A 23,899-nucleotide genomic window follows, 5' to 3' on the forward strand; every position below is an offset into this window, starting at 1 on the left:
GGGACTTGACAAGAAATGTTGCATTTCAACAAGAAACAATCTTGATAAACATTAATAAAGCTGCTTGTATGGGTGTGGAAACATTTGAAGAAAAGCGTAAAAGTCCAAACACGGTGACTTTACCTCAGTTCAAGAAATCCTTCATAACATAACTTTGGACAGCATTTATTAGGCAATTAACACTTTTCTATTCTCAACTATAAAAATCTTAAACAACAATGTTGAAGAGAAACACTAATTGACAGTAAAATATTCTTTCTTCAAAACAGTCAGTGAATATGTAAACTTGGACTACCAACAATCAAAACCATCTCTGAGGGCAGAAAAACACTACATTGAGGTTTGACACAGTCTGGGACTTTCATACAATCAAAATTTTTAGGTTTAGGCATCTCTCTGTGTATGCTAAGTTGCTTTGGCTTTCACATTTTTCAAGCATCACCATTTCCACATTACAAAATAATGCAGAAAATATAACAAAATGACAAAAGATGCTAAAACATTTTACCTGAAAAGTGTGATTAAGAGGGATTTTTCTTTGTGGAAACTAATCTCATGAAATAAAAAAGTGTTGCTAGGGAAGATTGGAGGCCTTTTAACATTGGAGTGTTTAGCACAAAGTTTTTTTCTTTATTTATAAAACTCATATAGCATTGTGTGATGAACACTGATTAGGGGCATATATACACCACAAGAAACAGAACATTTAGTGAAATCAAAGAAATATGTTATTCTAAAAAGGCAATTCACAGTAAACGACAGGTGGCTTCTTAAAGTCCTCAGGATAGGGAGATTTGGCTGAGTCTTCTCTGGCGATGCAGCAGCAGAGTCAGATATTCACTGATCTCTCTGTACCTCAGACCATACAGATAAGGGGCGAGGGCCCTGGGGAGGAGCATAAAAAAACTGCCATTGAGAGTGCTGATCCACACATTTACGTCCGGATGTGAGCTCTGTTCACGGAACATGAGGAGCTCTAGTGCAAAGAGAAAGCCAGGGACAAAGTAGAGAAAGAGCAGAACCCCGTGGGCCAGTACGGTGACCCGCGCCCTGGAGAAGCGGGTCTGCCAAATACCCTGCGTCCTTGTCACCATGTAGAGCCGAATATAACAGTAGAAAATGACCAAGGAACAGGCTATGGCGCACACCAAAAAGTACACGTAAACGCCCTCCACGTTTTTGTTTTGGATCAAGCCAAGGGAAATGACAGCCAGACAGGCAAAGACGTTTTCAGTAGAACTTTCCCACTTAATAATAAGCAAAGTCAAGGGGAAGATGGCCACCAGTACCCACATCAACACGAGGAGACTGTAGGTGCGAGCAGGTGTGAGGAAATCGTGGTAATGAAGTGGCCAGTTGACGGCAGCAAAGGTGTCAACCACCATGACAGTGACAGTGAGGATGGCAGAGCTGTAAGCGGTGACAAGGACGATTGTCATCAGCTCACACGCCATCCAGGAAATGCGGACTTCCACTGAGTTGATGAAGGTTGTGGTCAGGTTGAGGACAAGGAAGAGCATGTCTGCCACTAGAGTGTTAGCCACCAGCAGGTAGCGGGTTTCCTGACGCAAGGCGCGAAAAGTAAAAATGCAACACAGGAGAACAGGGTTTGCAATCAAGGTAGCCAAGGTGATGACAGTGGCGGGAATGCAAAACAACTCCAGGTGCCATGACTCCACAACTGCAACCCAATCCTGCGTGAAGTTTACAATGTCTTTACCAAATTGCATGGTGCTTTGAAGGATTGGGGTAAAATGGAGTTGGCTTTTCAATTTCAGTCAATGAATTCCTGTAAATAGAGACAATTCATTAGAAAACAGGCCCGTTTTTGCAAAATAACCTGTGGTGAAAATAGGTAAATGCATACAAATGCAGAATAAAAGCTTGTTTTGTCAAAATTGTATGCAGATGACCATGCAGATCTATTGGTATGCAAATTAGAACAGCTTTTTCTTGTTGCAACCTGGCAGGTAAGTTAATGACCTAGATAATGGTTACTCAGAACAAAGGGAAAAACAAACATGATAACATTCATCAACCCATTTTTAAATAGTATTTGCCAACTTGTTTTTAGATAAAGTCATGAAGTATGTAGATTTTAGGGGGAAGAAAACAATATTGAGAGCCAATCAAATAAAAACTAGAAAACCTTGAGAGCAACTTTATGAAGTTCTGGACCTGAACAAACGCTGGTGACAGAACAGATTGAAATTATCTGTAGTTAATGTCATTTTAAGACAAAGAAAACAATTGGTTCAGAGATCTAATAGAATCAGTCGTGGATGACAAATTTTGGATATACAGTAAATAAAACCAATTATTTTTTGTTATTTAAAGAAACTGGGATCAAAGCTGGGTTTTTAATTCAACAAGGGAAAAAAATCAGGGTATTGTTTTCATTCAGCTTTTCTCGCAGCTTTTTGTCCTAAACCTGGAAAGCAATCCTGAAATTCTTTTACAATTTTTCCTGATAAAATGTTTGAACACAGTGGTTGTTATAATCTCTGGTTCCCTTTTCACATTAGTGAACCCCTATTAGAAAATACTGAAAGGACTAGAGTTTACAAAATGTGTGCCAATTTAAAGTAATTACAAGTTCAACAAATACTTATACTGTGGACAAAAATGTTTTTTATAAGATAGCTTCTCAAATTTAACAAACTTTTTTTCTCTGTATGATCATTTTTGAGAACAGAAGTGGCTTTATAACGCTATTACTCTGAATCCTTACTGCTTATGTAGAATCTCTCACTTTAATAGAAAGCTAAAACAAAAAAATATCGAGTAAAAGCTGTTGACAGATCCAAACAACCTTACCTTGCGTCCAATACGGAAAACCACCCACTGCAGCATAAATCAATGGTTTGTGTATGACTTCTCTCATTCCATGTCCTTATCTGATGTACTCTTTGTTGACTCAGTGATAACTTATAGATGCAAAAAGCTACAGGCACTTGGGTATCACATAGCAACAGGGTGGAGCTTTTACCATTGTAAGTGCTCAATACGGTGTTGTTTTTACCGGTTTGCAATTTTTAGTTTAAATCTAAATTTTAAAAAAAGGGGAAGCTAAAGCTCTTTATGCATTTTTCTTTTTTGTTAGTGTTTTTTATTGACCTAAATTGAGTTTCATATCTGTTCTGTTTATAACTTGGCAAAAAAGTTGCAACTAGAAATCAATTTTAGCTGGTATCTAAATGATCAGAACTCTGAAATAATGTCAGCTTACCGTCATTTAACTCTGTCTCACACCAGCATCCCGATGACAACACTTAAATAAACACAAAAAAGTCAACTCCACATCAAATAGATCCTAATTAAATAGAAGAGGCTGAGAAGCAATGCTGCATGTTTGGTTAAGATAAAATTTTTATTATCTGCTTATAAAACAGCACAATTGTATCCTTGTTTTTTTTTTTTTTTTTAGAAAACTTCCTTTTTGCTTTTCATAAAATTGTATTCCTTCTCCATTTCATTTTTTGTCTTAAACTGTTATTTCTTTTTTGTCTTTCTATATCCATTTCTTCCACCAATCTCCTCCTCCTCCCCCTCATCTTCTTCAGCATCACTATCAGCTTCTATTTTGCCCTGTAACCCCTCCTCCTTCCACTCTCTTGCCACAAGTTTCTGAAACACATCATATTCTTCTGCAGATGCCCGGGCAACACTTGTGACGAAGGTGTCCTGGTCCACATCGAGGATGCTGGCCAGTTTGGGGTTGATGATGGTCGTCTGTCCCTTCTTATCTGGGGTCTGGTACAGGCCTCGCCGCTCAAGAAAAAGGTGTCGACAGCGCAGCTCATCGAGAGTGAAACGAAACATCTTGCACTTCACCATATCTGTCTGTTTGACTCCCATTCTGAAGTAAACATACTGTGGACAGATGGGTTAACATATGCTGGTATAAATAACAAGCAGGGAGAATTTCTTCAACACAAAAAAATCTTTTAAAACAAAATACGGACTAACACGAAGATTTAAATGGCAAGGTTCACCATTCTTCACACACCAGACAAAAAACAAACAAACAAACAAACAAAAACTAGCTGCATTTTACAATTTTACTGCTGCGGGTCATAAATTTTAATTGGTGCTTTGAGGAAGTTAATAAATCTGCATTGTTGTACTGTATTTCAGTCAGAGGAACAACTCCTCCCAGACCAGTGTTATATGTGACAGGTTTACCAGTTGTTTTTGATCATTAGTATTTTATTTTAACATGTATAAATATACAGATCATCTTGTTTGCTGACCTGAAACTTGTACTCCAGTTGATTCTTGTCCTCCAGTACCACGGCTGGACTGTCTCTGAGGATGTCTGTGACCTGCTGCGTTGTAAAAAGGCACTTCTCTTTGAGAAAGAGCACCACATTTTTGACTGACTTCACAGGCACAGTCAGTATTTTAGGGTAGTGGACCACAACTCTCTGAAGACTCCCTATGTGAGAAACAGGTAAAATAGGGGGTTTGAGCTGGTTAAGTGCAGCATTTGCTCTTTTTTGTGTGATCTTATGATACATGATCATACTCACCTTCCAGTAATCCCAGCTTCCGCAGGTTGCTTATTCTCTGCTGAAGCTGTACCTCTTTGACACTACATAGTTCAGGACATTTGTTAAGCACTTTCACCACACTGGAGGAATTAAGACCCAGGACAAAAAGGGCTGTAAGTGTTGATAAAGCATGTCTGGCAGCTCCTTCTCCTCTGATGCTGCACACACATTGGTATATTTCCTCAGCCTGTGAGTCTGTGCAGCCCATGTCAACCAGAGAGCGCGGGGACAGCTCGGAAACCGGCTTTGCTGTCCATGGAGGTGGTTCATGGGGTCGCTGATTTGACTGAAAATGATCTGAGGAAGAGCACAGCCCTCTGGTTCCAAAGCGCAGACACGGGAGATGATGTATCCTGGCGTGGGGAAGACTAAACACGAAGGACGAATCCCTACAAGTCCAGTAAAATATCTGCAAATCAAAGCAATGTTTTATCGTAAATTGGTTCACTAACAGCTGGATTCAAAAATAAACAAGTTAATAAGAAATAATAAAAGGACATGCCAGTACAGAGAGTTAGGCAAACAAGAGAAGGTTATTTTAAAAAAAGGAGAGGATCTGTCAACACTTTTATTTTTATCATTCAATAAATTAACACGGTATACTTGGGAATAAACTTAACCTGCACCGTAAATATATTTAAAGTTGTATACACATAAACCTTCAATCACCTGCCTAGCAGCAATTCGCATACCCATGCTTGTCCGTGGCATATTCTGTTCCGTCTAGAAACTACAGCAATACATTGAAAGGTTCCGTTCGTTTTAGTTCTAGTTTATGCTTGTATTTAAAAATTAGTCAAATAAAACGAGTATGGAAAAAAGGGAGGTCATTTAAAAATATAAACTGATTTGATAAAATAATTTATTGCTGAGCCATTTGTGGCTACTAATACAAAGTCAAATCCATTGCTTTGGTGTGCCAGTCCCATGTTCAGGTACATGCTGAGGGTTGGGGTCAGGAGGAGCTTCTGACAAAAACCCAAGGCAAATCAGATATGCGACCATGAATAGACTGTTGTTGGTCAAAGGAAAATCATATGTGACCATGAATAGACTGTTGTTGGTCAAAGGGAAGGAGGGAGGCATGGTCATAGGTAAACAGTAAAGGAGAAACAGCCGTGTAGAGTAGAAACTAAATGGAAGTTTGTTAACAGGGAAAACTAGTTTGTTTGAGATGTTGCAAAGGAAGAAAAAAGGATGATATCCTATTTTTCAAGAGACGATCTGGAAAGAGAGAAATGCTTTTTAATGCTTTTAGAACATCTTAAAGTTTTTTTAAGATGTTCTATCCTACTGTGAATAAAAAAAGAAGAAAAGAAAAGTGGGACACTGAGAGGACAGAAGACAGCAGACAAAAAACATGAAATGCAGCAGTAGGGGAAGGTGGCAGAAGCCAAACAAAGGGCATATGAAGACTTATAAGACAGGTTGGGCACAACGGATGGATAGGTGGGTTTATACAGGTTGACAAGGCAGAGAAACAGAGATGAAAGAATGTGCAGCTAGTTTTGGGGATCAAGGACTGAGATTAAAGTGTGTTGACAGGTTCCTCAAGTGTGATGGAAAGATGGAAGAGGAACTTTGAAGATCTGATAAATGAGGAAAATTAGAGAAAGCAGAGTGGAAGAGGCGCCTGTTATGGAGCACGACTTAGTTCAGAAGTCACTGGTTTTAATAAGGAAGTCTGAAGTGGCAAAAAAGTACGTTGGAGTTGTTCAGGACAACAGATTTTGGGAAAGAGGTGAAAAGGCTTGAGGAAGCAGGTTGGAATGAGTGGAGGAAGGTTTTAGGTATGAAGTTTGTCTAAAGAATGTCAGCAAGAATGAAAGGAAAGGTAAAAGAGACACAGCTGAAAATGTTGAGGTTCTCTTTGGAAGGGACCAGGATGGATAGGATCAGGAATAAAAACATCGGAGGAAAAGATAATGTTAGATGTTTTGAAGAAAAATGCAGGCAAAGAAATTGAGATGGCTTGGATATGCTCAGAGGAGGGAAGGGTGATGATGTCAGGTAAATGTAACTGTACTAAGGTTGGAGTTCGGATAAAACCAAAAAGGAGATTTGTTTGGCGAGTTCAGATCTCATTCTAGCAGAAACTATAGGGGTGGGGCTGAAATATACATGCAAGCAACAATGCATGAACCCAAATCCATGCAAATATTTGAGTTTGGGGTGGATCAGCCTTAACAGTTGAGCTATTACTCTTGGGATCAATTCCACCGAAGAAACACCTTTATGTTCATAAAAACTCATGACACTGCTCTTTAAAGGAAAGAGGATTCTTTAATGTCCTATAAACGTTTTTGAGGCTTGCATTGGACATTTTCTTTTCTATGCAGGTTCATTCATGGTCAAAACTAAATTTGAACTTCCTTCTGTCCATAAAAGCTGTGATATCAGAGGAAACTTTCAAAAATCAAGTCAGGTACTGAACTTTGCAGCAGAGCTACTATGCATGAGTAAAACTGATGTTTTTGGAAAGATGAAGACTCACATCTTTCTTTATTGAAACTCCTTCAATTATGTTCAATGAGAACAACATAGTTGTGGTAAAATATTTATTAACACAAAAATAAATATAGAAAGTGTTTTAAATATGCTTACACATTTTAATTAAAAACTTAAAAAAAGGTTAAGAAACCTTTTCACATAAAACCAGTTTATGCAGCATTTCAGAGGTAAAGAATTTTGGGGTTTTATAGGAAAAACTGGAGGCAAAGATATTTTACCATCAACAATCTTTCAAAAGCATTAAAATAAGATAAAAATTGTGATAATTAAAGTTTATAATAAAAATTAAAATCAAGATGTATAACATCTTTAGGATTATTCAAACAAAAAACACAGAAAAAACAACAGTTTCTCTGTAGATTAGTGTTTAGACGGCAGATTTACTAAAATGAACTCCCCTTTTTCTCTTGGTTCTTGTTTCTTTAGACTGCAGGAGAGCGAATGCTGGAGCTGTAGTTCTGCTTAGCTCTCTTTAAACTCAATCCTCACAAAGATACTTCTGAAGCTCAGTTTCCAGAGCCACCATGGACAACCTTTCCTCTTCATCTTCCTCTTCATCGTGAGACAGAGTCTCCTCTCCTTGATCCAGAAACAAGCCTTGTTTGATAACTGTAGCAGGACTGGACAGCTTCTGAGGCTGCGGGGGGCCTGTTTAAAGAACAGAGGTCCTTTAATAATGTGTACACATGTGTGTGTGTGTGTGTGTGTGTATATTCACAATATACCGGTAAGTTAATGAAAACAAGTCATATAATAGTTAAACGGAAGAAAAACAGCACGGACATTTTGGTTTACAGTTTTTCCCCGCCGGTGAAAATTCAATCTATGTTCATAAATTACAGACAGACAATGTCTAAACGTCTTCCCACATATATATCTTTTGTGAACAACGTTAACAATCTGAGATAATCGAAATAACTTGATGTGATGTAGCCTTTTGAAGTGACAGAGGTGGGTAACTCTTATGAAACGAGATGTTTGCCCGTAAACCGGATGAAACGCCACACTATTTGACCAGTATGAGGTTAGTTGGTAAAAAAAAAAAAAAGTGTGATCATTTCCTCATCAGGTTTCCTCATAGCTTTTGCGAGATCATGATTACGTTCCAAGGAAATGCCCAAACAATCAGTGACTGGTATTGTTAAGAATTTCAAGTGTGTTTCTGTATACCAAAGGGCATTAAAAGGTTAAAGAAAGATAACAGCCAAACAACAATAGACATGAAAAAAATAAAAACATGTTAAACAGCTGTCAAGTCGGACTGCATGTTTGCTCTATAACTACAAATGTTTCATTATAGGGCTATATAAATCACAGAGTAATATTTTTGTGTACTTACAGTAGCTCTCGTTTGCAGGAGCTACCTCTGACCAGCTGTATTCTGCTAAGGAGATGGGCTGGCTGATCCAAGGCTGCAACAGCAACTGATCTAAAGTCATCCTTTTTTTGGGGTTGGAGTGCAGCAGTCCTCGCAACACAACATGCAGCTCTGAGAAAAAAAGTTAAAAAAAAAAAAAACCTGTAACAAAAAGAATCAGAGAGTTGTTAAAAACCAGCAGCACAGAATGCTAGCATACCTGAAGAAACAGAGAATGGAAGTTTGAGTTTGGCGTCCAAGATCTCCTCCACATCACAGAAGGGGTTCTCACTAAACAGCAAAGTGAAGAGTAGTACCCCAAGAGACCACATCTCCAGCTCTGGGCCCTCATAACTACAAGAGAAACACAAGTATAGACAAAGTCGTTGTAAATTAACCTTTCCTAGACAAACATGACAGAAACCAGGAAGCACCAAGTGCTCCAGTTCCTCTAGAGACCACTGGAGTCTGGCTATAGAGGGGAGCAATTTCTCATTAGTTTCTTTGTTGTAGATTACATCAAAATTAAAGTTAATTAAAAATGAAAGCATTTGTAGTGTGGCGTTTTTAGATTCACGAAGCCTGCAGGGTAAAAAAAAAAAAAGAGAAAGCTATTTTCCTTCTATTCAAGCTCAATTTTTCAGCTAATTCAGAGACAAAGTTTCTCAAATTGGGATGTGGGTGGAGTCAGAGCTTTACACCACTTTGTCCAAAACAAACTGGTGTTTTCAGAACATTGGACAGAGCAAATGCAGCTTCATGTGCCTGCTTCACTTAAGGCTTCATTTTCCCTTTTCAGAATTGAAACAAGTTCGAGTCCAACAACAATGAGAGGGAACCCAGCATGTTTGATCCTGAAAATGAGCATTTATTTAATTCAGACACCGAGGATGAGAACTTTGATAGATTTGTTGGAGAAGATTGACTAAAAAAATAACGTGAGTAGATTGTTAAATAGTGGAATAAATTTCAACTACCGTAAACTCACTGTTTTCCTTCTGCTTTGTGTATGGGCTAAGTAAAGAAATACACCCTCTAAGACTTTATAATACAGAATGCCTTGTGGTGCAAAAAATACCATAACTCATGATCAGATAAGAGTTTTCTGATTCTGCTTGAAAAGGAAAGAAAAGATTTTTCTGTCACTTTGCCAGCCATATTTAAAAAACGTTCTCTGTTTACACAACTTTTATGTAAAATTGATTTTAAAAAAATTCAATATTGTTATAAAGTCTACACTTACGGATGTCCCTGAAGAACTTCTGGGGAACAGTACTCCAGTGTACCACAGAAATTGTAGAAGAGCTTCCCAGGAACCAGTATTGCAGCAGAGCCAAAGTCTATCAGCCGGATGTGAAAACACTTGTCAATGATGATGTTCTCGTCTTTAATGTCCCTGTGGATGATGTTCTTGGTTCTCAGATAGAATACAGCAGCAACAAGCTGGAAGAAAAATACATATTAAAAGACAAGCTTTCACAGTGTCGTAACGGTCTTTGTGCTCAATGACAATTGTTAACACTATTGTCGTACACTAACACTTTTGAGTGAATGGACATTTTTAATATGATACAAAACTCTGTTAGAAAGATTTCTAAATCAGTCTGTGTTCATTAATGGGTCCAATTTTGAACAAATAACACAGTTTCCATTCTATTTTCCTATCATATGTGCATTTTTGAGAACTTTTTTTGGAGCTTGTTCACATACTTGTCTGAAGATATAACTGGCCAGTGGCTCATCCAGCCTCGGTTGCATGTCTATGAATTCAAATAGGTCCAAACCATCTCCGTGCTTCTCCATCACCATCTGGAAGTAACTTCCATTCTCAAACACCTCCACTACCTGGTCCCCCCATCCAGAAAAAAAACACAAACATGCTCAGATTACTTTAAGAGTATTATCAACATTTGAGACTCGAAAGCTCTGAAGCCAAGACGACGCTTACCTTGACAATGTTATGGTGCTGCACTCGCGTCAGAATGGCAATCTCCTGGCTCACCTTTCCTAACATGGGGTCATCTACCCAGGAGTCACTCACTATCCTGGCCTTGCTGATGAACTTCACTATCACCTGGATTTGATTCAGGTAAAAAGCAGCTTTACTAAAACCCTACATATTTTTTTAAAATATGCCTAAATGAAAACAATAAAATTTACTAGAGAAAAATGTTTTACCTCCTGTCCATCACAGCGTCTTACTGCCTTCCAGACAAAACCAAAAGCTCCTTTACCAACAGCTTTGGCAGGCTGGTACTCTTCTTCAAACTGCCCATCACAAGCTCGAGAATTCTCCAGATCAGTGGTGGAACGCAGAGCTGAACCTTCACCAATCCTCTGGAAAACGGCGTAAATATCCCACAGAGCAACAATTATGCTTGAATATTGTATCATATTGTGCTATGATGACTTAATTGCTGCTGACCTCTCCAAAACTAGCTCCTGATTGGTTGGTCAGTGAATGGTTTGCTTGCATCGCTGTTCCCTGCTGGCCGGCCTTTTTTATCCACACACAGAACATGAAGCTTCCATCAGAAAGGACAGTCTTATGCACATCCAGCTGGACATCTGATGAGAAAACAACGGAGGCCAGTCGAACCTTGTTGCCCATCATTTTAAGCAAATAAAGTGGTCCCTCAGTTTATCGGGGTTCATCATTCGCGGTCTCATGGAGTTTTTTCAGTTTTTCTTTCTTTAACAGCAGACTGTGTTCTGCGTCATGATTGGCCGTTTACCTTGTCAATCAATCTCCTCCATGCCATGACTCCTGTACAGAATGTGTTCAGCTTTCCAAATCGACACAAATCTTTCATTGCGAGTATATCTTTGTTTTCATTCTACAGTACTGGACTTACTTTTCTGCAATGGTTTGAACTTTGAGAGTTTAAACGAGAAAAATTGTGAAAACCCTCAGATAAAGGAGGAAACACTGTAAGCTGTTAAAAGTACTATTTTTTCTTTTTTTACCAACCTACTCTTGTTCCATCTCGGTGATATCCGCTTCCTTCAACTTGTGCATCTACTATAGTCCTGTGTGAGGACAGCACCTGTCCGTCCATCTTCTGCTTCTTAGGTGTTGATGTGGCGGGGACGTCTGTCATCGACTGCTGGCTAACATTCGCACAACACTCTTGGCTCTTCCCTTTATCAGTTGTAGTGGCAGCTGTCTGCAGCTCCTCGCTCATGTCGTTCCTGGCTTCTGCAGCAACATGGGGAACGCAGACAGACTCCGATTCCTGGTCAGACTCAATCACACACAGGGAGGGTGTCTGCAGGAGCTCAGCTGTATCCAAAGATGCTACGGACAGTTGGTTGTCGTCGGTGCATCCTCCGCTGCTAAGCAGTTCTATACTACTGCTCAGGTTTAGATCAGCGAAGGCTGTGGAAACTACATCTCCATTGATGTCCAGGAAGGAACTGGCCGAGTCCAAAGTGTGTTCTGGAACGGACTCTTCTGCATGGTCCGGCTTAAATTCACCGTGGCGATTAAACTTCTCACAGAGGCCTGAAGCTGATCTGGAAAAGAAGTTTAAGGAAAACTTATGACCTGAAATAGAATGTAGAAATTTGTGGCTTTTCATTAAATGTGAAGGTGGCTGCACTGAAAGAACATTAGCAGACAACAGTCAGATCTCACCTGCTCTCTAGTGAGATGACATCAAAGCTCGAGTCTTGAAGCTGTGAAGAGCACGAGGGTTTTTCCTCCTCTGCTACAGGACAGGTGTCACTCACACTGCTGGCTGCCTGGCCATGTTGAGTAGGGGTGCCTACAGAAACTGAATAAAACATGCATTCAGAGGATAAATTCTGATACTGCATTCCTATTCATGGTGCAGATGTGAAGCACATTTGACAGACAGGCACGAAAAAAAGGAAATAAATTTTACCAATGACCGGTGTGTGGCTCCTTTGCTGACCTTCCCTGCGTGGAACGGACACCTCAGTGGAAGCAGAGCAGCAGGATCCATCCTCCAGAGGTTCTACCCAGGTAAACGTCCCGAGGAGTGCCTGGGTGGTCTCTGCACTGTTAGGCAGACTACTGCAGGGAGCCACTCGGGCTGCTTCCCTCAGCAGCTCTATAGTGTCATTAGCCCTAAAGGGAGGAAAGAGGAGATCATAGACTCCTTGGATAAAACAATTATTGGATTTTGTGTTCTGATTGTAAAGGTGATGAAATGTAAAAACTCTTTTTTCTACATGAAGATTTAATCGGTATTCCGCCTGTAACACCTGTTCACATTCAACTTCTACATTAAAATCAGCTTCTAGCACAAGAAATAAGATGCTATCAAAATATGTAAATGTGCACCTAAGACCATCCAGATGAAGAACGGGAGTCACATGCTGGAGTGTGTTTGGATTCACAGCAAGCAAGCACATCAAATTTGCATGCAGCCTGCAGTTAGAAGTGTTTGCTTGTTCTTTAAGCAGCTCCTGCTTGTGCAAATGTTTCTTTTTTGCAAACATAACAACAGCTGGCAGATTCAAACAACTGTACATTTAAAATCGTTGTTAGTCCTGCAGACCAAAAACCTTTTACATCCTGTAGCTTATAAATCTCTCATTTGACAACAAACAAATGACGCCTGCTCCCTTACATAACTACACGTGTGGACGTGACTGCAGGAGAGGAGAGGGCTGATAGAGCGCTGGTGTGCTTCTCCAGATTGGTGCAGTTTCCAGTGAAGATCCTGCCTCTCCCTGAGGACGTCTGACCTTGGACGGCCTGCTGCACCATGGCCAAGTCTCCAGCCACCAGGGAGGAAGGATCTAAGGCAACAACAAGAAGGGAAATTACTTTAGGATGTAAAGCATGATGAGACTGAAAGACAAGCAGGATAAAAAAAACGGTTACAACAAAGAATAAAAAAGTACAGGTAGAAGCATTTCATTGGACTTTATCCGATAATTATTTTAACATGAACAACTTAGTCATCCCACTTTTTAACCTACTCCACCTTTGTGCGCAGACTAATGCAAATGGACACAGATACCTGATATTCTCGAGGAAGTTGGACTTTTGGGCAATTCTATACGAGATTCAGAGAGCGGGCCGTCCTTTTTGTCCAAGTCAGACATCCATGTATAGAAACCAGGCATCAGGAAAGAGACGCTCTGTTGGCGGCAAAGCAATATTAAGAAGATTTCAAGCCGGTACGTTCTTCAGTCCAAAGAGCTTTGCTTGGCTGGTCGTGTTGGCTAACCTTTCCAAGCAGCTCCTCATTGCTGTAACCAAACAGACTGAGGGCCAGATGGTTGTGGATGCTGAAGATTGAGCCATCAGGATGGAGGAGGAGAAGACTGCTTCTTGGAACAAACATCCAAACTGTTCCACAGTACTCCAGTAATGGACTAAGAGAGGTTCTGATGTCGTCCACTTTTTCACCTGTGAATCCCAAACATGTAACATTAACATGTAAGTCATCAGGAAAAAGATAAGCTTCTTAATCTTAACTACAGGCTTTTTTTTAAAAGGCTCCTTATTCACAGTGACTTGAATAAAGGAATCCTCAGAAATGCAAATTTGAGCTTAATTTTCTTTATATTTGTCTTCTGTCATCACAAAAATGCCATAAGATGTCAAAAACTGATTTTCTATCTGAGTGGGTCTTTAACTGTACATTATTTGTAATGGTATGTAAAGTACTTTTACAAAATTATTTTGTAAAAGTATTTTTTAAAAATAGCATTTTTATATTTTCTTGTCTTTGCATTTTGAATCACATATTTTATTTTAAAAAGCTAGATGCTTTTTGGATTTGCATGTCATGGATGTTGCTGTATTTCTTGTCATAATGTTGAATTTAGTTACATTTCTAAAATCCCTTCTTACTTCTAACCTTTGATTAAATGTACCTGATGACTTCTCTCTGCTCTGTTTCTCAGGATTTGGGACATTTCTCTTGTCTTGATGAGGCTCCCACTGGTTGCATTCGTCATTTGAAAGTTCATGCCCGTCTCTGGTGGAGTTGTGCTCATCACTCTGGTTTGGAGGTTTTCCACACAACACGGTGCTCTGTAGTTTTACACAGAGAGGCACTGATGTGCCATCCCTGCTCTTCCCAAACACTCGCTGAGCCCTCAGCATCTGAATCAAAGAACAGAGATGACACACGACATTATTTCTTGTAGGGGAAACAGAAAATCTACAAAGTACAGTTGTGAATAGGAACTGCTAAGGAGATGATAGGAAAGGTATCTGTTCCTATGTTCCTAGCTGAGTTCTCTGCTTACTTTAGGCAATGTGTGACTGTAGAGGGGAATTTGTAAGGAGGGGATTAGATTCTGTATGGCAGCTCCTTTCAACCCCTCAGGGTTGAGGTACCCATGGAGGTGAGCAAATGCACTGTCACAGGTTAGGATCCTTCCCTTGAAAGAAAATCAAATAGAAACATGCATTTTAAATAGTATGATTTCTTATAAAAGGTAAGAAAGAGCCCCTGAAAGTAGTCAGTCAGAGCACTAAATAATGGTACACTTACATCCTGCGAAAATGAAAAATAAGCAGAAACCCTTTCTACAGCTTCTGTCATGACAAGCAAGCGGTCTTCACTTTGAGGCTCTCTGTAAGTACACAGTGATACAGGAACCTCACCAGATGATGTCACAGCATCCACCTAAGAGGGAAAAAAACACACATTAGCAGTTTTCCAATAACATTTCTAAACAATTTATTTAGCGATTCTAAATATATAAATTGACTTTATAGTTCATACCACTTTTCCACTAACTGTACCAATGGTTCCATCTACACGCACGTCATTTTCTTCTAATGCTTCCTCAAGAACCTGGTTTGTTCTCTTTAACAAAGAGGATATTTTCTTTCCGATCAGGTCCACTGATGGAGACTCAAACAGCTTGGCTGCCTGTTCATTTGCTGAGAGAATCTAGAAAAATGAGCAGACGAGTTAAACATGTTTACAGATGAGAATCACTGAAGTGTACGCGAAACGATATTTATGCAGTCCTGCTAAGCAACAGCTGATCACAGTACCTCCCCAGTTTGAGAAGAAATGGTAAGGACGGCTTTGTTTGGATTGAGGGATGATGGATATTCCGGAAGATCAAAACCTCCCGAGATAAGCAAACTAAACAGACTCTCCTCTGTTTCTGATGCAGTGGATGGGTGTGGCAGGGAGCCAGGAAGTAAGCTGGAGAGTTGATGGTTTCTTGTTGCCATGAGAGCAAACACATCCAAACCTCTACCTGCAAAACACAGCAGGAAAGCCTAACGTAAATGTCATATCCCCATAGTTAGAAAAGGGAGTGGTAACTTTGATTTGAGAACCAAAACACAATCAGAAAGATTAAGGATATTTGACTACTTTTAGAGAACAAATACATGATTTAAAAAAAAAAGTCCTACCTGTCAACGAACTAGGATAATGACGACGCTGTAACTTGAAAAAGCTCCTGCAGATGGGTTTCTGGGTGCATGGATAAGACTTGTTCAGGTCAAACTCGTCTTCCGGACTAGAGGGATAATCGTCCACACCACAAAAAGTCTGTCCTTTATCCCTTATTCTGGGGTTTGGGGGAAATCGAGCCATTGTCGACATTCTTTTTTCTAACCTACAACTTCACTATGAATATACCGCCTGAAAAGGCAGGTTATTTAAATTTTAGCAACGACTAAAAAATTATGTTTGCACCAGCATCTGTGTCGCTCAGGCATTGACTGACCGTAACCTAAACAAAACCCACCTCCTCTCTCGTGGGGCCTTCTTATTTCCTTCCCCCGGCGGTAACCGTCATCTCGGCTCCACGGTTTCAGTTGAGTTTAGTTGACAGGGTAACAGCGTTTCCCCTGGGATGTTTGTCTACCTAGCAATAGCTTAGCCTCGCGGCTAAAGCTACCAGCAGAAACAACGCTGGTGGGTTTAGGACGTTCTTGCTGTTCGCATTAAAGTCGTTTGTTAAGGTAATTTTTCCGTTAAGTTAGCACAACCCTACTTCAGCCTCAATATGTTATTGATTATTCAAAAGCAATATTTTTCATTTCTTTCTCTTCTTTTGCGTCCCCTTCTAACAGTGCAATTTCATAAACCGCGGGCAAGTGGAGTGGACACGTTGAAGGACACTCCTTTCAGCCAATCAAATCACACACTTCAGCAGCAGCGACAATCATTGGACAATGAACCGGAAGCCTGTCTCCGTTTCTACGGGATGTTGACTGTCTTAATAAAATAAAATAAAATAAAATAAAATAAAATAAAATAAAATAAAATAAAATAAAATAAAATAAAATAAAATAAAATAAAATAAAATAAAATAAAATAAAATAAAATAAAATAAAATAAAATAAAATAAAATAAAATAAAATAAAATGAAATGAAATGAAATAAAATATTTTAAAGTGACACATGATGCTTACATTTTGCAGTCCAGTTTAGTCCATAATGATTTTATTTTATTTATTACTCCATTAGAAAAAACAAGGCATCCATTACATTAACAAAAAATAAAATAAATAAATATATATGTAAAACACATACATTAAACTAGGCTGTTTTTTTCATGTACAAATTTAATGAGCAATACAATGAAATAAAAGAAAACAGCTGAGATAATGTTACATAAATACACCATCTGTTTGTTCCAGGTGCTATTTGTAGGGTCCATAGGGTTCTTTTTTCTCTTACCAGAGAGTTTCTTTATCATCCACAAGGCAATATTTTTAGTCACAAGTTCTCCCTTGGGGAAAATCACCTACCTAAATTCAAGAAGACAAATGTTCTATCCACAACAATGACTGAAATGAAACCAACCAACCAGATATTTATCTTTAATGACTCAAACTCTGGAACAGTTCGACAGAAAAGAGTTGAAGGTGCACACCATAAAATTAAATTTAGTTTTTGCATAAGTAATAATTAAAAATAATTATTAACAGGTAGAATCATAAAACAGTCAGTTCATGTTAAAGATGCGATGAGCAACATCATTGTGAACAGTTTTTACTTCATTCCGAACTGAAATTATCATTCAGAGTGACACTATATCTTTAATGCACCTGGCTCAAAATATAAACATATCATCTTAATATTTTCTCAGTTTTTTGCACACAGTTTAAAAATAAAATAACACAGATTTTTGTTATGCTATGATAACTCGGACACCTAACAGTTTTGCTGTGGTCAAACCCTGCCATAAACTAAGGAGGTGCTTCAAGATTAGAAATTCCTCAAGAAGTTTCCTTTTTATGCACAGTTTCCATCATTTTTTTTTAAATGTCCTAATAACACAGTAACTTGCTGCAGCGTGTTTGTGATTCTGCACCTTCTTGCACAATTTTTTGGAGTGGAAGAAGTTTTACCTCAAGGTAACAACTTTGAAGATTGTATTTACTCATGTGGCTGGCTGCTTTAGCTGTTGCTTTGCATGCTTTGTCTTTTTGCAATAATGTACCATGAGGGCCAAGCAGAGCATATTTTGCATTCACATTTACACAGTCATAAATCATCCAAGCAACCCTGTGCAAGCAATACACTCATGTGAAAAAGGAGCATCCACTGTCAATTGTGAGACTTTTGATGACATTATTTAAAAACTGCTGGAACTTACCAAGTGATGGAAAAAAGTCAGTATAGGACGACATGTACAACTGGCTGAAAAAATTTAACCAAACAGTGAATGGAAACAAAGTAAACTTCTACTTTTGAAACACTTATTGAAAGTAAATACTCATTAGTTTTCTATCAGTTTTTGAAATTGCTGTTTTTAAAGAGCTCTGTTGATTTTTGTTTGGCATTTGATCTGCAAACTTCTGTATTTTAGTCCAACAAACTCTAAAATGTTTTCTTCCATGATCATAAAAACATTTTATCTCATGACTACTAGATGGTGATGATTACATTCATTTGAATTCCATTAACAGTATCTGGGTGATACTTACCCAGTTTCTTACAAAGCAAGAAGAAAAGATGTCTTTGATTTTACACTTATTTTGTGTTTAATCTAACTTTATGTCAAACAAATTAGTTTCAATTTTGTTTCAGTTTGATGATGTTTATTAATACTTGAACATAGGAAAATATTTATGCATAATTTAAATGACGTTCAAGGACTCAAAAACAATGGAATTGAGAGAGGATGAATCTTTTTCACACAAGACTGGATGCGACAATGGCTGTGAAAAGCGATTCTCGTTGCTTTTTTTTAGCATAGCTTGCTTGGATCTTTCTCTAATGGTGGAAGTCCTTTTTACTGTGTGGACGGTTGCCCAGTAAATGATCCACTTCAGAGGCAATGCCTGTTGTAATCTTTGGAATTACCTGAAATACAAAAAACAATGAAGGTCCATTATCACTGTCACAAAGCTTTTCCACGGGATATCAAATTAGATCATAACTAAAACAATAAATACCTGAATGGCTCCCAAGTTTTCTGTTAGTTGGACCGGATTGGAGGAACCGATGAGCACCGAACTTACCCCCTCGTTCCTCAGACACCAAGCTGCAGGGGAAAGACATAAATCGTATCCTTAGGGAGCCTAACAATAATTACGCTAATATAAGAACAATAATTGCTATACAGTTACATTTATTTTGTTATGCGTTCTTTACCTATGGCAAGCTGGGGTAAAGTACACCCAAGCTTCTCTGCAATGTGAGTCAGTTCTTTTAGCTTTGCCTGCTGTTTCCTCCCATCTTCACTCATTATCTTCTCCCTTAACCACTGGTATGGCTAAAGGATCATTAAAAAGAAAAGCATCAATGCCTCAAGTGCCTTAAAATCAACAAAAAACACATTAGTTAATCATTAATGGTCATTTCAAAAATAAAACTACAAACAAAAGATCGCTCATCCACCTTCATTGCAGCTCTGGAGGACTCTGGGATGCCGTTTTCATACTTTCCAGTGATAATTCCACAGGCCAAAGGGGACCAAGAGACAACACCCACACCTGTAACACCACAATAATTACTAAGAAACAAGAAATGAAAATCTAAATCGATTTTTTAGGGGAGATCTTTACAGCAAATATATTTTACCTTACCTATTTTGTGATAGAGCTCTGGAAGCTGAGTTTCCACTTTCTCCCTCTGGAAGAAATTATACTCAGCCTGCTCGCACACAGGTGGAATCAGATTAAACTGTCGGGCCACTGAATATGCTTCCTAATTACAGGGGAAAAGAAAGAAAAAAAAAACAAGAAAAGTGGAGCGCAATAGAGAGATAAGGAAACATTCAAAAGGTGACCTATATCGTTAATGACTTTTATCCTTTTTGAACTCTGCAAATGTGGTGCCATCTTCCTCTGTGACTCATTTCAAATTAATTTAAATGGACCTCACGTAACACTAGATTTTTTAAAAATCTTTATGACATATTTTGCAATCAGTTACCATGATCTCCATGGCAGACCAGCGAGACGTTCCCCAGTACATGGCCATCCCCTGATTGATCACATGCGTCATTGCTCTCACTATCTCTGCAAAAGGGAAACAAGAACAAATGAGAGCACAGTCATTAACTGAACAGTGGGTGGTGCCAAACTGCAACTTGAAAGAACAGAAAAGATTGAAGTGCTGCAGTTAAATTTACATAATTCCTAAATGTCCTAAAATTGTCACTAAGAAAAAATGTTAGCTTCTTGTGAAACTGGTATTAGCAAATATTATTTGCTGGGGTCAGACTACTTAATGTGAGTAAAAAGCTGCAGGGCTGAAGTGAATGTTGTCACCTATTGCAGAAGTGAAATGAAATATTCAACCGGCCCTAAAAGAATGTTGCAGTGCAGCAAATCACAGCAAACCACAGCACCTTTGGACATTTCTTAAGTCTATGTTAGAAGATGCAGTGGAACTGATGAAATACAGAAGAAGTGAAACAATATTTCACAAAAACTTGTTTTCAAAGTTACTTATAAAGTGAGTTTTCAAGGACATCTCTACAAAGACAAGAACATCCAGCTACTGTTCAGCATGGCTGTCTGTCCCATGCTGTTTCACCCAAAGAAAACAACATGGTTATAATGTAATTATAATGAAACATCTGCCACAACACCACATTGCAAACTTGGATGTAATACAGCAAAAACAGCAGCAATGTGATTTAAAAACTGATTATTTTCATCGGTTCTCTCTTTGGATCTGAAACGTAACGCAGTGAGAGATAATGATGGTGTGTGGGTGACGGGAAGGTAGAGGAGCAACAGTGCATCCGCTCCGAAAATCCATGTGTGGCAGATGGGATTTGAAGGGATGTAAGAGCTGAAAGGAAAACACATGAATCAAGTAAGAACCTTAGGCAAACATAGTTCTTGAGAGTTCGTGGAAAGATGAATAATGTTAACATGAAGCTACTTTTCACAGGGCCATGTGAGTCATCCGCACTAACAGTAGACGCCACACTGAGTAGGGAATTCAGGTAAGAAATGCAGTAAATACACCAAACTCACTAAAAAAACAATCAACAAAAGTAGATTTGTATGCAGATTTAGCCTAAAAGCAAGATCATCCTAATTATTTAATCATATTATAAATGAGTATAGTAAAACTGCAGTTAATTCCTCACAAAGAAACAAAGCATTATCTGGTTTTAAAAGCTTCCAGCAGGAATAAAAGATTTTGAAATGGAGTCGATTTGCAAATTAAACAAAATCCTCTCATCCTCTCATTTGTATTCAGTTTGCAGACACTGGCTTGGCTGGTAGCCAGGATCTGGCTGTCCAAGAGCCCTCTAGCAGTGGCAGCATGCCTCTCAGGCTGGAACATTTGGTCAACTCGAGCCAGCAGGTATGACAGTGCTCCTTCAGAACTAGGCAGTGATGTGGGTGTTAGAGAAAATTCAATACATTTTGTCTTGGCACATGCATTGAATGCTGTCTGGCTTTTTTTATTTTTTATTTGCTGGGTGATATCACACGACTCTGTCAAGGTCATGTGGGCTAAGTGAGAATGAGGGTTATCAAGAAACTTCTGTGGGGAGTCATTAAAACATTTGGTCTTTGCTGCTTTTTCTACACTCAGCCTATTTTGTAATTGCCATATTCAGTCATTTATTAGATTAAACTTTTTTCACATATTTCTTTCGAAAAAACAGGCTTTGAATGACTGGATTGCAGCATCTTTTAGACATTTAGACAGCTTGATTTGACACAGCAATTATAAGAATGAAGTTACGTTGAATAAAGTATTTTTCCTGAAGGCACCTCCACATAATATTCGCTGTAATGAGTATTTTAAAATGGCACTATTTAATAAGAAGTTGAATGAAATGCCAGTTTGTGGAAAAGCTCTATGCTGAGCCATCTTCTGTAATTGACAGTTCCAACAGTAAAAAGCAAAAGAAGAAAAAGGAGCCGGGAAGTAGGACACAATATTCTTATGACACGTGGGTCATATTCCCTCTGTTTGAAAAATTATAGGTTTAAAAAATAAAAGAAAATTAAGTACGTAAACAGCTTGTGTCGAGAAGAGGGCTGAGGCGGAGGAGGATTACGATTACAGAGACGGAAGCTGTGATGATAACAAAGGTAGACTCTGCTGCCATGACATCACTTTTCGGTCCCCAAAGGGACATGGCTCGTCTCACACAAAGTCGGAATTCGTTTAAGTCACAGAAACAAACACAAATGCATACAGATGCACTTGTTAGTTTGCATTACGTTTTCCTTCTAACACGCGGGGAGTTTAAATCCTTTGTTACACATTTTACTGATGATGTTAAAGCAGTTTAGGTTTCAGGCACTTGATGCAAGTGCATGATTCATTACATCTAGCGTGTGCACAAAAAAATCCTGCATTCTGCTCTTGTGAAGTGAGATACAGGCCAAGAGAAAGCGTTGTAGTGTGGATTTATGAGGATCTGTTGTTTTACTTTAAACATTTATACATTTAATTGTTAATTTCTCATCACAGAGTAGCATTCAAGTGTTTGGATACAGTTTTGTGGCTCTGAGTAACTGAAACAATGAAAGAATGATGATAAACATTAAAAAAGGCAATGAGAAAATATTTTGTAAATGCTTAATAGTTAGGGATACATATCCTTTCATGCTTATGCTAAGAGGAGTGCTGCTTTGTGGAGGTGCTTGCTCCTCATTTATTACGACAGGGATGTGAATTATTGTACTAAAGGCACTGTTATTGGTAAAAAATACATGAGGTTCATTTAGCTGATCATTTAAAAATCAGAAGTGTTATGATTCACTCTCAAACAGCAGGAAAGTTTTGTTTTTTCTTATCAACTCTCGTGTATTATTTTCAAGGCCAGATTTGATAACATACCCAAAGAAATGGCCCGCCACTCACAATTCTTTCTATGTGACGGTAAAGAAAACACCATCACATATAACAAATGTGATTATAGTGATTGTTGCTTGTCTGACCTTCAAACTTTGGTTTGCCTCCCAATTTAATGAATAAAAGCAGCTTGTTCCAGATTAAACCTTTTGAAGTACGCTTTTTTTTTTAAAGCTAAAACTATAACATTTCTTTAAATGAAACAGATTGTTTTATTTGTCATTTTTAGTGTTTTTGAAACCCTAAAGCCAAAATTTTTACATCAATTTGAACAACTTTTACACCTTTCAGTGTGCCTTTTTTTGTACTTCTTAGGCTAGGGGTCTGAGCCTCCGGAGCCACATGTGGCCCTTTTCCCCCCTGCTTTGACTCTGGCTAAACAAAAGGAAATAGCAGTAATTCTAAAAAGTAAGGGCTACTTATTTAGTATTGCTTTAATTTAAATTAGTCGTCAATAGGAATTTAAGGTGCTTCCATAGTAGTAAAACAAACTGTTTACATTTTTTTACTCCACTGCTGACATTACGCTGTGTGAACAACCATTGAAGGCACAGATTTCTAATACTGAGCAAAACTTTGGTAAAATGTCGGAATTTCTGTTAGCTTTGTTTATAATTGTAAAAAATGTTGAAAGCACACATTTTTTGCTGCTAAACAATATTTATTTGCTGCCCCAAGGGAAGTTTCAGAATATATATGTATTTGCATGCTTTGTAAATATTACTGCAGCATCATAAACCAAATAAATTCCGATTATACTCAGGTTAACAGCACTAGTAAGTAAGGAAAAAGATGAAAGCACCCCGAGGAAGACTTCAATTGTTTAAAAGTTGTCAGTGCAGTACATTTGCAGCAGCAGGACGATCCTTTGTTGCACCTAGGGTGTCTTATTTTAAAAGGAATTCAAATGACCCTTTGTGAAAAGTAAAATACAATTTTGTACTATATAATACATTTCAGGGTTTCTTTTGAAAAACAACATTTCATTTATATGTGGCATAAAAGTAGCAGCAACCTAAATACTAAGCAGAGTACCGGTAGTAGAATTATTTTAAAGGAGGAGTAGGGCTTTGCAGTTCCTGTAGGGTTTTTGGTTAGAGAGAAATCGGCCCAACTGGGACTTTAGGTATTGAAGGTTGCAGAGTCCTGTCTCAGGCTAAAACCCTGCAACGCCAGAAAACTGGAATGATAATAAAATAGCTGAAACAAAATTCCCTGCTACTTTCCAT

At 38.4% G+C, this 23,899-nt stretch overlaps 4 protein-coding genes across 6 annotated transcripts in view; all 4 read right to left on the reverse strand.

Moving 5' to 3' along the window:
* Window positions 1–149: 149 nt before the first annotated feature.
* gpr148 (G protein-coupled receptor 148) lies at window positions 150–2,086 on the reverse strand. Its single transcript, XM_011486922.2, has one exon. The coding sequence runs from the start codon at window positions 1,728–1,730 to the stop codon at window positions 780–782; it is 951 nt and encodes a 316-aa protein (XP_011485224.1). The 5' UTR covers window positions 1,731–2,086; the 3' UTR covers window positions 150–779.
* A 1,259-nt stretch (window positions 2,087–3,345) lies between these two features.
* Window positions 3,346–5,350, reverse strand: LOC101168403 (transcription termination factor 4, mitochondrial). The gene is made up of 4 exons (XM_004079206.3): window positions 5,223–5,350; window positions 4,533–4,962; window positions 4,254–4,438; window positions 3,346–3,873 (listed from the first exon to the last, which is right to left on the reverse strand). The coding sequence occupies exons 1-4, from the start codon at window positions 5,262–5,264 to the stop codon at window positions 3,493–3,495; spliced, it is 1,038 nt and encodes a 345-aa protein (XP_004079254.1). The 5' UTR covers window positions 5,265–5,350; the 3' UTR covers window positions 3,346–3,492.
* A 1,466-nt stretch (window positions 5,351–6,816) lies between these two features.
* pask (PAS domain containing serine/threonine kinase) lies at window positions 6,817–16,509 on the reverse strand. Of its 3 annotated transcripts, none has more exons than XM_023965418.1 (21): window positions 16,126–16,509; window positions 15,788–15,848; window positions 15,416–15,627; window positions 15,138–15,308; window positions 14,904–15,038; window positions 14,656–14,790; window positions 14,278–14,509; window positions 13,626–13,807; window positions 13,416–13,536; window positions 13,020–13,191; window positions 12,309–12,514; window positions 12,059–12,197; window positions 11,393–11,937; window positions 10,847–10,989; window positions 10,600–10,758; window positions 10,370–10,495; window positions 10,132–10,266; window positions 9,665–9,864; window positions 8,642–8,775; window positions 8,404–8,553; window positions 6,817–7,712 (listed from the first exon to the last, which is right to left on the reverse strand). In XM_023965418.1, exons 3-21 carry the CDS (start codon window positions 15,599–15,601, stop codon window positions 7,543–7,545), a joined length of 3,441 nt encoding a protein of 1,146 aa, XP_023821186.1. In that variant the 5' UTR covers window positions 15,602–15,627; window positions 15,788–15,848; window positions 16,126–16,509; the 3' UTR covers window positions 6,817–7,542. The 3 variants fall into 3 exon arrangements, with proteins under 3 accessions (XP_023821186.1, XP_023821185.1, XP_023821184.1); XM_023965417.1 differs by having other exon boundaries at window positions 15,788–15,894; XM_023965416.1 differs by having other exon boundaries at window positions 15,788–15,945.
* Window positions 16,510–16,809: 300 nt separating this feature from the next.
* Window positions 16,810–23,899, reverse strand: part of LOC101168654 (voltage-gated potassium channel subunit beta-1) — a 34,852-nt gene continuing 27,762 nt past the window's right edge. Inside the window, exons 11-16 of the mRNA XM_011486775.3 lie at window positions 19,770–19,855; window positions 19,421–19,541; window positions 19,233–19,327; window positions 18,987–19,107; window positions 18,788–18,876; window positions 16,810–18,695 (exon numbers count right to left, since the gene is read on the reverse strand). Coding sequence (XP_011485077.1) covers window positions 18,606–18,695; window positions 18,788–18,876; window positions 18,987–19,107; window positions 19,233–19,327; window positions 19,421–19,541; window positions 19,770–19,855 — 602 coding nt within the window. The 3' untranslated portion in view covers window positions 16,810–18,605. The remainder of the gene's footprint in view (window positions 18,696–18,787; window positions 18,877–18,986; window positions 19,108–19,232; window positions 19,328–19,420; window positions 19,542–19,769; window positions 19,856–23,899) is intronic.

The sequence above is a fragment of the Oryzias latipes genome, chromosome 17 (assembly GCF_002234675.1).
Source record: "Oryzias latipes chromosome 17, ASM223467v1".
NCBI classification, from domain to species: domain Eukaryota; kingdom Metazoa; phylum Chordata; class Actinopteri; order Beloniformes; family Adrianichthyidae; genus Oryzias; species Oryzias latipes.

Coding starts and splice junctions, on each gene's coding strand:
- LOC101168403 (XM_004079206.3), bottom strand. CDS start 5,264: ATGCCACGGACAAGCATGGGTATGCGAATTGCTGCTAGGCAG. Junction 4,963..5,222: donor TGCGAATTGCTGCTAGGCAG/GTGATTGAAGGT, acceptor TTTGATTTGCAG/ATATTTTACTGGACTTGTAG. Junction 4,439..4,532: donor GAAGCTGGGATTACTGGAAG/GTGAGTATGATC, acceptor TTTCTCACATAG/GGAGTCTTCAGAGAGTTGTG.
- pask (XM_023965418.1), bottom strand. CDS start 15,601: ATGGCAACAAGAAACCATCAACTCTCCAGCTTACTTCCTGGCTCCCTG. Junction 10,496..10,599: donor GACGCTGTGATGGACAGGAG/GTAAAACATTTT, acceptor AATCAAATCCAG/GTGATAGTGAAGTTCATCAG. Junction 10,267..10,369: donor AGCACCATAACATTGTCAAG/GTAAGCGTCGTC, acceptor TGGGGGGACCAG/GTAGTGGAGGTGTTTGAGAA.
- gpr148 (XM_011486922.2), bottom strand. CDS start 1,730: ATGCAATTTGGTAAAGACATTGTAAACTTCACGCAGGATTGGGTTGCA.